The sequence below is a fragment of the Eleutherodactylus coqui genome, chromosome 7 (genome assembly GCF_035609145.1).
Source record: "Eleutherodactylus coqui strain aEleCoq1 chromosome 7, aEleCoq1.hap1, whole genome shotgun sequence".
NCBI classification, from domain to species: domain Eukaryota; kingdom Metazoa; phylum Chordata; class Amphibia; order Anura; family Eleutherodactylidae; genus Eleutherodactylus; species Eleutherodactylus coqui.
In genome coordinates, this window is record NC_089843.1 from 120,947,270 (window position 1) to 120,960,785 (window position 13,516).

The 13,516-nt window shown below is 39.2% G+C and overlaps 1 protein-coding gene across 1 annotated transcript in view; it reads right to left on the reverse strand.

The window, feature by feature from the left end:
• Positions 1-923: 923 nt before the first annotated feature.
• Positions 924-13,516, reverse strand: part of GUCY1B1 (guanylate cyclase 1 soluble subunit beta 1) — a 71,835-nt gene continuing 59,242 nt past the window's right edge. The window contains exons 11-14 of the mRNA XM_066573602.1: positions 12,866-13,006; positions 9,225-9,379; positions 4,326-4,452; positions 924-1,977 (exon numbers count right to left, since the gene is read on the reverse strand). Coding sequence (XP_066429699.1) covers positions 1,972-1,977; positions 4,326-4,452; positions 9,225-9,379; positions 12,866-13,006 — 429 coding nt within the window. The 3' untranslated portion in view covers positions 924-1,971. The remainder of the gene's footprint in view (positions 1,978-4,325; positions 4,453-9,224; positions 9,380-12,865; positions 13,007-13,516) is intronic.

Consider the following 13,516-nt stretch of genomic DNA (forward strand, 5'->3'; position numbering starts at 1 on the left):
TTTAACATAGAATCGATTGTGTAAAAAAGCTATTTCTCTTCCACACTTTTCATGTTGCCTTGCATAGCCTGGTACTATCAGCTGCAATGTAGTAACTAGCAGTGCCCTCATGTCTCTATTACTAGAGAAGCCAAATGTCAAATGACAGGCAGTGGATTGCAAAGGTGTTGGAAGGACAACCCCTAGTGGCAGGTACTTTAAACTTGATTTTCAGTGGTAAAACAAAAAATGTTAATGCTAGTATATTAGAAGTTTGATGATAGGCTGTCAGATGAATTGTGTGAAAAGTTAATGGCCATTTAAATACATAAAAAGGCTACAAAAATATTAAGTACTATAGGTTGCTGGAGCGCAAACTATTGACAATTTGGTACAGTATCGGACCATAGCAGAGAGAACCAATTATGAGGATCTTTAGCCTTGTATCAGAGTTTTCTATCAATTACTTGTAATCTAGTTATTATGTTATCAAGGCATGGACTCCACAATACCTCTGAAGGTATTCAGCATTAACTTTTTAGCTCTTTTGTAGGTTCAGACCAGGTGGGCTAGCCTTCGATGCCACACACATCAATGAACCGTGGGCATCCATGTTGCCGGTTCATCCGTTCTCCTTTCTTGAACCACTTGTGGTAGGTACTAACCACTACATGCAGCAAAACACCCCACAATACCTGCCATTTTGGAGATGCTCTGACTCAGTTATCTTTCACATTTTGGCCCATGTCAAATCATTCAGTTGCTTACACTTGCCCATTTTTTCTGCTTCCAACACATCAACTTCAGAAACTGCAAATTAATTGGTTTTAATGAACACAACATCAGATTGTTTTGCCATTAATTAGAATATCTGGACATTATTCTTTATTATTGACATATCGAAGATGGTAACATTACATTAACACAAAGAAATATACTGTATAGAGTGTGATGAAAAAATAATTTATTATGGATGTCTTTATAGTACCTGGACATTTTATATTGTACATGTGACATGTAAAGATAAATATTAGAAATCTTTGTATACAAGATAAAGTCGACCATGAAATAAACCAGCACAATACATTCTGCATGTCAACTAAGAAGGAATCAGTCATCTATAGAGAGCCTGAAATACACTATTATATGGGACATAGTTAAAAATATGACTTTTCTATTAATATTTACAAGCGTTTGCTTCTGTGTGTCAAAAGTAAAGACTTCATTTTTGGGGGTTTTATGTCTATGGACAAAGATACCCTGTTAATTACTACTATTACCTAAAATACAAATCTTATACATTACTATCATATATATATATATATATTGCTGACCTAGAGCACTGCCACCCGTAATAAGGTATGCAACATACTAGTAAACATATCAAAATACCATATTACATGTGGTGAATGCATGATAAGGATACTACCAAAAATACTGAGAACACTAAGCAGGTTAGAAGCAACATGCACAGTCATATATCTGTATCTCATTTATAGTATCCTAATGTAGGGTCAGCTTAGGTTTGGAAATGGAGGCTTTGTCGGCATACAGAAAAAATAGCTGCATATCCAACCAATCGGTTTATTTGTATACTGTGCAGTTGTCCCTGCTAATTGTCAGAACTATACATTTAGTCCAAATATAAGATGTGAATAGGAAGTATATGCATACATTAAATGTATAGAGTGGTGCTAAGCATAATCTCTATATATAGACTATCAGCTAATTAGAATCGTGTTCCACAATATGTGAACTTTTTTTTTTTTTTTTAAACAAATTTGGTATATAGATTTCAGGTTGCCACCAGGGCAACATACAAAATACACTAAAGTAATATTCACAGTAAACATTTACAGCTACAGTTTATATATTTGTATGTAACAAATGAAGGGCAACAAAATTACTGTATCAGGTTACTGAAATAAAACTTGGTCACATAGCGTTTCAGTGATTTTCCCTGGATTTGGTTCTTCATTTTTAATGCTGTACTTATTCCTAAAAAAAAAAGAGGAAAATAATTAAATCATGCAATGCGCACTGATGCTCATATATTGTCACATACACTATCTGACAAAGTTTTAGAGCACCTCAATTTTTCCAGTTATTTTGACATTAACACAGTTGAAGTCCGGCAAATAACATGAAATAGTTCAAAAGTAAGTTAAAAACATAAAAATATTATGAAATTTTAACCTGAAACGCAACAATAGACTAAATGTATGATATTAACCAAAGGGATTTGTTCAGGGAACACAACAAGGATAGCTGCTCTGTAGCACAGAAAGCAAATTATGGTTTGAAATTGGCTGCAAATTATTCCTACAGGTGTCTCAACTTTTGCAGATTACTTTCAAACTCTCTGATCCTATATAACCAGTGTTGGGACAGACTAGGGCAGGATTTGGACAGTTTTGCTCTTCAGGGCAGAGCAAGAAATACTGACAAGAAAAAGGCAGTTGACCAAAGATGACACACAAACAATTATAACTCTTAAAAGTTTAGGTCTGTCCTAAAGAGAAATTCCTAAGAAAGCCAAGTTGGTAGTCAGTACAGTCTCCTATACCATCAAATGGCACTTGTAAACTGCAAGAAACTCTGACAGGAAGAGTTCTGGCAGACCAAAGGCCACTACAAAATCACATGACAAGTTTTTGAGAGTCAACAGTTTGCATAATCTGCCCCTAACAGCATGAAAGAGAAGACTTCTATCTACAGGTTGGACAGGCAGAGGAAGAAAGCCAAGGCTAAGATTGCAGAATGAAAAAAAAAACTTGCCTAGGCTAATCACCTACTACTGAAAAGTGGAAGAGGGTATTATAGACTGATGAATCAAAATTTGACATCACACAGGGTTTTTGTATGCCGTTGAGTAGGTGAAAGGATAGTTCCTGACTGTGTGACACCAATTGTGAAACATGGAGGAAGAAGCGTGATGATCTGGGGCTCTTTTGCTAGATCCAGAGTTGGTAACTTGCAATACCCTACGGTGTACACCTATTTGGTTAGGGGCTTCATATAACAGCAAGACAATGATCCAAAACATGCTTCTAGGTGATGTCAGAACTACCTAAGAAGACATGAAGAAGCTGGTACGCATCAAAGATTGGAATGGCCTTGACAGTCTCCTGACTTAAACCCCATTGAACTTGTTCGGAATGATCTAGACAGAATTTTGATCTGGATCTGCAGCAGAATTCACCTCTTCGATTGGTGAGGAGTTTGACACAGTTTTTGGTACAGCCCTGCACCAAAATATAAAGCATAAACTATACTGCGGTTTCCGGTGAAGATCTGCACCAGAATTTGCAACTTATGAACATACCCTAAACATTGGGGGAGAGTTACAAAGCAAAATGCCTTGGGTCAAATTTATTATGTGTTTTAGACACTTTTTTGCATCTATCTCAACAGTTTTGCAAAGTGCCAAGAGAGCTGTGGCTTAAATGGTCAGTTTATCTACCAAAATGTTTTTAGTCTTAAAAAAAGTTTCTCCAAAGTACTGACCAGGAGGCTTCTCCCTTCCTTATAACTTGCTGTTCACTTCTTGTTGTCAGGTTATGTCTGTCCTAGTAGTAGAGGCATTAAGACGGATGTGAGTTCTTCCGGCATCAGCATGCTCCAGTCTACTGCACACCATTATTTTGCCGTTGTAATCTCTATTCCCTGCTAGTAAGTCAAGTCATTCTTCTTTTGTCTTTGCACAGTCCACCCTTCTTGTGAGTAAACCTCATGTCCATTTCTCTACATAGGCATCATTGCCTGTTCGGTTTTTATTTACAATGGGTGGGTCTTAAAGGGTTTAATGTAACAAATTGCCACTGACTCAAAAATGATGCAAAAGCCAAAACACGGAGTACATAAGATTTTTTATATCTTACTATAGACTTTAAAGTAACATCTGACCACAGCACTTTTGAATCAGAGAACACAAAAAAGAAGGTCTAAAAAAAACCCTCCACAATATATATACATTGCGTGTACTGCAAGAGAGGAGCAAATCCTATATGGGGCAACATATGCCATGTAGAAGGCATTATACGGCTGCTTCAGCCCCAGCAAACAGACCAACGCTGGAAAAAATTTTGGTACACATTTAATTTTTAAGTAGATTTTTTTCTCTACGGTTTAACGTTCTTCATACTGAAATGTGTCGTATCATTTTTCTCAGTCAAAATAAATGTTTGATTGTACAATGTTGAAAAATAGTTGGGCACAAGTATAGAGTAATATTTAGACATATGAATCATTCCGCTAACAATGATTTATAACTCCAGATTTAATTCAAACGAGAAAAAATGTTAAGTGTTTAGATAAGAGGAGCCCTCCATCCAGATTAGTCATACCTCCGCTTCTGCAGTCTTTCGGGATAAAAACCACACTTGCATCGGTTCTGTTTTCCCCTTCATGCTCACGGGTCCTCTATGCTGTAAGTGAAACTGGGGGTCTGCATTTTCTGGACTCATAAGACATCTGAAAAATCATGAAAATAGCAAAATTAGACGATGGAGTTCAGGTAACTTCCACAATCCATAATAGAAGTACTAGCCAAATCACAACTCCTTAGTCCATAGGTCCTCAATGTTTGATTGGTGGGGGTCTGACCTCCCGGATCCAACTGATCAGCACATTAAAGGGGCTTCTTGTACTAAGCTACTGTCCCAGGCACAGCTGCCCATGTGTAAACAATAATGGAAACACGCTACAGCCCTTCATTGACTGATGTAGTTCCCATGGATCAGACCGCCACAGATGAAACATTGATGGATTATTCTAAAGATGGGCCATCAATATTTAAGTCTTTAAAAACCCCTTTAAGGGTATGTTCACATGTGGCAGAAATGTGTACGGTCACGTCATTTCCGCATCAAAAACCACATAAAAATCCATAGCATTGATGCAGACTCACCTGCATATCCGCAGTTAATATCAGCCTACATATATGCGCTCTTCTCACCTCCTAATATTATGCACTGGCAGCCCAAAAGTGCAGGGCGCACTGTCACCCGGCAGCCACCGCTGAGCGACACTGCTGATTAGATGGTGCCACTGGCCAGTGATGCAGTTTTTGATGTGGAAATGCTGGGAAAAATCTGCAACCTACAACCATGTACCCTTTTGTAAGACGTAGCACCTAGGTTACTGCAGGGCTATACATTAGGTTACTAGTGAGTACTACTCTTCTCAGGATCTCTTTGATCCTAGCATTGGGATCAGGGGCGTAACTATAGGAACTGTGGTTGCACCCAGGCCCAGGAGCCTTAGGGGGCCCATAAGGCCTCTCTTCTCCATATAGGGAGCCCAGTACTATGAATAAAGCATTATAGTTGGGGACCCTGTTACAAAATTTTCATTGGGGCTCAGACGTTTTAAGCTACGTCTCTAATTGGGATGCTACTGTGATGTATGTTCACTTACAGCAATATCTACTTCCTTTCTGGCTTAAATAGTGGCAAATATGTGGATATGTTTTGAGACCAAAGTATTTGTTCTCCTGGTCTGCATCTGGCAGTGGAATGGATCACCTTTTTTGTTTCACTGCAAGTTGTCAAACTTAATACTGTCCTCCAAATTAGATACAATGAATATTAACTCATTCTTCCCTTTAATACCATCACTTCTATCCCAACTTCTACAGGGCATCCTCAGTATGACCTACCACATGCTGGTCTAACTTTTTTCAAAGATCCCAGAAAAAGCTATTTAGAGATACTTTTATATACTGTTAATACTCTTATGTTTCTTTCCTTCCAAAACAGTGGATATGGCCCTGTGTAAGGATCTCAACATTTCTACTGTTCAGGGGCTGGATTGCTCTTAGGCTAGGTGCACACTAGCTGTGTGTTCGAGTTTCGCCCGAGATACTCGGGCACAACTTGCACTGGACAGCACAGGGACACAAATTCAATTTATGTATTGACATGTCTTATTTCTCATAGACACCTGTGTGAAAAAACGTCAATGTGCATGTCCATATGGACCTATAATGGGGCTGTGTGCTGTCCATGGATTAGCATGCTGTGGCCCAAGTCTGCCTTAGGTAGAGTATAGATCAATGAATCTACAATTTCTCTGCAGGATTCATTTAGTTTGATGGAACTAAGGATCTCTTAGTTAAAAATATAATTTAAAGGGAACCTATAATGACCTTGTTGTTGTTGTTAGCCGTTTAGTCATTCACGACCCTTGGCGACCCTAGTTTATGGGATTCTAACATGACCTTAGAGCCCCATAAACTACATTATGGGACTCAAAGATCAAAGAACAAGGTGTCCAGGGGGCCATGTTATATACTCACCTTGCACTCCATTCCTGCGCTGTGTCCCCCCCAAAGTCCACGCACTCCAGCAGCATGACTCTTTTCAGTTCGCTCTGTGATCACTCCCTCCCATTAATCCCTATGAGTATAAAACACCGCCACCTTGTTTCCTGACATTTAAACCCATAATGTAGTTTATGGGGCTCAAAGTCATGACAGGTTCCCTTTAATTTCTTTACGGCAAGATATACACATATACTATGGGGTGTGGTGATCCCAATGTTCTCTGGTTTATGGGAATGATATACTCAAAGCTAGGGCTAATCATTGTCATATTGCACAAAATGTTTTTGCTCTGCAGTATGAGAGTCGCCATTGCAGAAATTTAGGGACATTAATTAGTTTTCTGCAATAATCACAATGCCATGCGCATCTTATATAGCAAAACTGTTTTCTAGGTACATTCAATTATCGTGTGCTAAGGCAACATGGAGCCCTGAATTTAATCTGATCCCACCATAGAAAGCTAACTACATTTTTTTATCATTATGAAGAAGTGCATTCTGCAAAAACTATAATGCTAAATCTTATTGTCTGGACAGTCTTGGCGTTATGTGAGCATTCCTGATTCTTCACTGTTATTTATTATGCCCTATAAACATACAAGTTCGTATTTGGAAAGTCAAAATGTCCAGCTTTTAAATCATATGTGAGCTCAACCACCTAGATTAACGATCTCGCCAGTCATTTTACCACACACATTAATTTTAGTGAATAATTGTCCAATTTTCCATTCCATGCCCGGTAAAGCTACATCTCTGCCATAGGAATCCTATAAATCCATCATGATGGGCTTAGTATCTAGTTACCTGTGTCCCAATATATTTTCCAGCTGAGGAGAAGTAAATCTTGTCAACTGGAGACTCTGCACTTAAGATATAATACCCCATTAAGCTTTTATTATACATTCCCTTCCTTCAATCTAGATAGGTGATATATATATATATATATATATATATATGTCACTGCCTGTCTGAGCTGAAGTCCTTAACGGCATTAGGGTGCTGATCACAGGCAGGTTTGGTTTAGGTTTTTGATGCAGTTTTTGGATCAAAAACTACAAGTGAATTCAAAAAAAGTAGCACCTATCCTTTATTCTTTCTCTCCTTTTATGATCCACATCTGACTTTGGCTTCAAAAACAGCATCAGAATACTTGACTCAATCCTCAAAATCTGCACGTGGGACAGAATCCTTACACTCCGTGTTAAACACGTGCTTATCACATCACTTAGCTATGACTTATATATGAAGAACTGGAGATTTCAGTTTCATAAGTGCCATGTTCCCCCCAAAATAAGACACTGTCTTATATTAACTTTGCCCCAAAAGAGGTTCCGGGTCTTATTTTTTTGGGATGTCTTATTATACTTACCTAGCAGGCTCAGTCCATGTCCCTCCTGCTGCTCTCTGGAACTCCGACGTGCTTCTTGTGGTCCCCGGCCGCCCACAGAAGATCACTTCCTGGTTACGGGATTCATAAATTACACCTACAGGAAGCTATAGCTCTGATTGGTTCTTCGACCGCTACTCAGCCAATCAATGCAGTGCTCGATGAACCAATGCGATGGCTGTGATTGCTTTATCGAGCACTGGATTAGTTGGCTGAGCAGCAGTCGAAGAACCAATCACAGCCATTGAGTTGTGGAGACGGGATTTATGAATTGGCCGTGGAATTACTGAACCTGCTAGGTAATTTATTGATTTTTTATGTAATGTAGCTATGGCTTATTTTCGGGGTAGGGCTTATAATTCAAGCCTCCCCAAAGATCATGAAAAATCATGGTAGGGTGTATTTTCAGGGTATGTCTTATTATCAGGAAAACAGGGTAAGTGTAGGAATTCTGCTTCTCTTGATTGGCTTGTAATAAATCCCTAATGTGAGTTTTTTGCAGTATTTTAAGTAATATAAAGACTCCTTGCATAGAGATAGACAAAGTAACCATAATCAGTCTCTCTGTCATATGTTGATTGGAAATTAGCGAATAAACTGCAAATGCTTATGTGATGTAAATGGAAATGGCATTCTAAGGGTAGGTACACAGACTGGCCCCTGATTGCTGCATGGATTCATAGATATATTTTCCACTTCTAGAGTAAAGTTATTGTTAAATTGCCATTGAACATGACTGCCTATATTAGCATAAAATTAGCATTATGACTGGTTCATGCGCAAATACACACCATAGCGGCGCGCCTAGTTGCACATGCACTCCTCTGAAGAAGGACTTAATGCTAAGGTGTTAAACGCTTTTCACACTGCTATTAAAAACATTGACATATCCATTATACAGATCACAAAAACGCAGTGTAAAAGAAGTCTTAGGCTGGGTTCTCACACGCTGGATTCCCGGCGGAAATCTCGCGGTTTGGCCACAGCAAAAAACTGCGAGATTTCCGCCGGGAGAAGCGCTGCTTCAAAACCCATGGCACTTAGCCACGGGTTTTGAAGCGGCCTGGCCGCTCGCTCTTCCGCTGCGGACGGCGCTCCCATAGAGGAGAGCACGGCTGCAGCAGAAGAAGAAAAAAAATGAACATGCAGCATCTCGTCCACATGGCTGGCTAATCTCGGGATTAGCGGCCTCAGGCGGATTTGCCGCGGCGAATCCGCCTCGTGTGAACCCAGCCTTACATGCCACAATGCAGCAAACGTTCGCTTGCCATTTTCAGTGGTACGGCTTGTGATGTGTTACATGAAAATGTAAAGTTTGTGCATCATGGTATGTAACGAGGTAAATGTCAAGCTTGCTACATCAGCAAAGGTAGCAGTGACCCATGGTGGAAATACTGGCTTGCTTGCATAGACCAAACCCACCCTTCCCCTTTATAACCTCTGATCTTAGTAGTAAAATGACTGAAGGTATGTCCAATCAAAATTGAGTTTCTTTTTCTTTTTCCTGGTGGCTAATTAATAGTTTAAGTCTTACCTGTATGTATATTCAGATACATTTATCTTCCCCTTCTCTCCAGTTGTCTCCGTTCTGCTAGTCAAATTGACTGTATTTCCAAACAGGCAGTAGCGTGGCATTCTCTGACCGATAACACCTGTCACCACTTCTCCTGTATGTATGCCAATTGTGATCTAACAAGACAGAAGTTAGTGTTGGCTAATTAAATTAGCATTTTGTTTCAGCCCATAAAGTCCACTAATTTATATCAGCTGCCGTCTCATGTGAAGACGCTACTGTTACCACCAGTAGCATGTAAAAGGGACACATCTACAAGATCAATGTGGCCTAACCTGACATGTTATTAGTATCTGTCTGAAGCAGACTACCCACCTGAATACTTCTTTCCTAGTTGTACATACAGTTAGAGCCAAGTTCAACCCAGCTGTGATACATTTCTGTGACAATTATTATCTTGAGCTATTGAAAAACTATTGATATCTTATCTTAAAGACATTGTCTGAGACTTTTACTCTTGATGACCTATCCTCAACCTAGATCACCAATAGTTGATCAGCATGGGTTCTTCATGCAGGATCGCTGATAGACCTGCTGTTGATGCGTATAGTCTTGGAAGCAGATAGCACAGTCAACATTGCAATGGTCCAGTTTGGCACATCTCTCATTGAATTCAAAGGGACCTGTGACTGCAGTGCCAAACCACGCCACTGCAATATAGGTGCTATCTGCTTCCAGTGCCATCTACAAGGATCAGTTGATCCGGTGATCCACCGCCGATCAATTATTGATGACCTGTACTGACCATAGGTCATCAATAGTCAAAGTCCTGGACAACCCATTTAACACAACTAAAACCCACTGTAAAGTCGTTGAAAGGATAAACAAACTGACGCGCAGAAAGTTATCCTAACGCATTGAGTCAAGGTAAATTTGTGTTTGTATGGGGATATAACAAAAGTAATGGCTCATATCACTGAAGATACTTGTAGATGCTTGTAGGCTACAGCATGGCAGTAAATTTTGTTCTCAGTTACTGATGTTACAGGTTGCCTGTGAGAAACATTTCTGAGTCTCTATGTAAATAGTGAGTGCCGTGGCTCATTCACTGTGCTGATTGGTGAAGGTCTGACCCCCTCCGTTTAAACGCTGATGACCTAGTTAAAGGATATGGTAAATTATTTCAGTGTATCAGACATTGATTGCAACACCAGAATACTGGGAGAAAAATGGCCTTGGAAAGCAAATGACTCAACAATTCAATAATAACAATTCTTTTAAGGGCAAAAGACTCCATTTGTGACATTTTAATAACAGGCCATTAAAATAAAGTGACGTTATTAATCCATGTTTTAAAATATTGTGTGTCTACAAAAATGTAATTAAAAAGACCTAAGTGAGCCTAGTGTTTACTATGCATATCACATCTCACATGTCATTTTCACATGCTTGATGTGGGAGTTTGATCTAAAGTCGCCAGGTCCACTAATCATCTAGCAGCAGCATCACCAACACCATCCTAACTAAGGGATCTTTCACACGAGCGTATGCGTTTTTATGTTAAGTCATCCGCGCCGTACATTTGCATGAATGGATGTTTTTCCGCGATGAAGTCCAGAGTTTAATTAGCTTTTTTTTTTTTGCACATTCATACGACCGGGTACGACATTTTTAGCTAAAAAAATACGTCGCACCCCAGAAAGCACTCGCTCGGCATAAATCCTTGGCATTACTTCCAATGCCTACATAGAGGCACCTGTAAGCATTTTGCAGCGTTGGATGCTGTTAAAATGCCTTCCCCTCCATTTTTTTTCCAGCTCCCATAGGAGTCTATGGGGGCCGCCAGCATAAATCGGTCAACAGATAGAACGAGAACTATCTTTTTCCCCACTGCATAATCGCTGGCACGTAATTCGGTCGTGTATGTTCCATTTTTTACGGTGCGATGTTTTTACTTGCCGTAAAATCACCTCTTTTGGGGACCAATGCCTCACATGGTTGCGTATATTGGCCAGGAGTGAAAACGCGGCCAATATACGCTCATGTGAATAAGGCCTAATGCTAATGCTTTGCAACTTGATGACGTTTTTACTGATCATGCTAAGACCCTGATGCTGTTATTCTAATATTATTAGAAAATTAACAATACTATAAATATTTTTTTTTAATAGAAGCATAAAAAATATTTATCACCCACTGTACCCCTATCAATGTTAATATCAGGGCAACATACAAACTAAAGTTCATGACGTAACCCCTATAAACCCAAAGAGCCAAATACAGACTAGGTTAAATTGTAATCTAATATTCTATGTAATAACATGATTATGTATTGTTTATGTGTGAGCTCATGTTAGCTAAACCTATTACATGTCTATAAACTCAGATTAGCTAAACCTATTTTAGCATCCAAAAATCAGGATATATTTGTAAACATGATGGTAAATCTGTTATTTCAAATCCGAAAATAGGTAATAAATAAGATATAATATTATCACTGATTAGCTGGCCAAATATAAGGGAACTGGAACTGATAAATGTCTGTACATTATGGACTGCTTCAGTAACTGACTTGATACAAAATTCTATGAATCCAGAAATAGGTAAATAAATGAAACTATAACCGTACAACTTTCCAAATATAAGATCATTGGAACTGATATCAGAACATTAACCATTTCCAATCCAATTTGCATCCTGGTTTTCCTAGGGGGCTTACTGTTTTCTGCCATTATACAACAGCGCTATCTGCTGGCTAAAGCCAGTACTGCATGAGGTCACATGTTGGATAGGCTTCAACAGCAGAGAGGCTGGCAATATACAGTAAGGGAACCCTGACGGACGTCTTCCAACATCAAAACTGTACAGCCTTGAATCATAATGTCTTCAGACGTCAGACAGTGGATTGGAAAGGGTTAAAGGCTATGTACATCTTTCCACTCTTATTTTCTATTAATCAGTGTGTTTTTGGAAATAACTTTTTAAATTGGTTTTCAGTAAAATTTTGGCTTGTTTGATTTCAATGCTTGCATTGTTTTCCAAGGCACTGCACATTGGAGGGCTATAATCTTAGCTAATTCTGTCTGTCAGAATAAACTGACATCTCCTCCCCTAGCCTGCCACCCTGTTGTGAACCTGCATTCACTGCCTTTTCACTGAGCTATTACACATGGCTTTATGACAGTATTAAAAGGAGATCAGAAGCACAGGAAGCAGAAAAAGCCATATTTCAGAGGGTCTGGGTGAATATTCTGCTCTTATCAGCAGCGATGGGGAACGAAACGAACAGCTACTCAGAGAGAGGTGAGATAGAGAGATATCTGTGTATCATTGAGTGGGCTTGATTACATTACACATCCTCTAAAGTTGTGCAAGTTCATAAGAGAGACCAGCTGATCAGTGACAGTGAATGCCCACCAGCCAGAAACTTGAATGTGGTAGAGCCTTCAAACCAAGTATGATGCTTTCTAAATGCATGAAACGGAAAACTTACTGCAAAAAAATAAATAAATAAATCAATCAATAAGTACATCATTATTTTCTGCAGGTACTTGGTAAGATGTGTGTGTTGATTTTTTTTTATGCACAAAGGATTGTGTAACTAAAAAACAAATTCTTCACAATAACTTTTGTCCCCAAAACATATTCTGAATGACCATTACCTGTACAGATACTCCATCTACTTGAACTTGTCCAGCAATCTCAATCATGTCTAAAGCCAGGTGACATATAGACCTTGCATGGTGGACACATGGTTCTGGAAGGCCACTTACAGTCATGTACTTATCGCCAACAGTTTCAACCTTAAAATATAATAATACATTATTTCAAGCTACACACAATGTTATCTAAGTGAACTGCTTAATCAGACATGACAAGTGGATTAATTCATACGCAGGTAGTGGTAATGAGTCAGTGCAGTGGGATACTTTACAAATAAAGTACTTCATTGGGGATACTTTTAATGGTTAACTACATTGAAACATATTACACTTTCCAAACAATGTAGCAAGTTCATGATCTCACCAAAATCATTATGTTTGATTGCTGGGGGTTTGACCGCTATGATCCCAAGAGCAGTGCACTCTAAGTCCCCCTTAGTGAACTGAGCAGTGATGAGCATGCATGGCCACTGCTCCATTGACTGTCTAGGGAGACAGCTGATCAGCTATTTCTGCTAGATCAATAAAAGTGAAAGGAGTGGTGCTCACACATGTACACCAGACTTGATTTCACTAAAATGGATTCAGGGTGCGGCATTCTCCTCATCCCTGCAGGTTCCAGCAGTCGGACTCCCAGCAATCAATCATTTA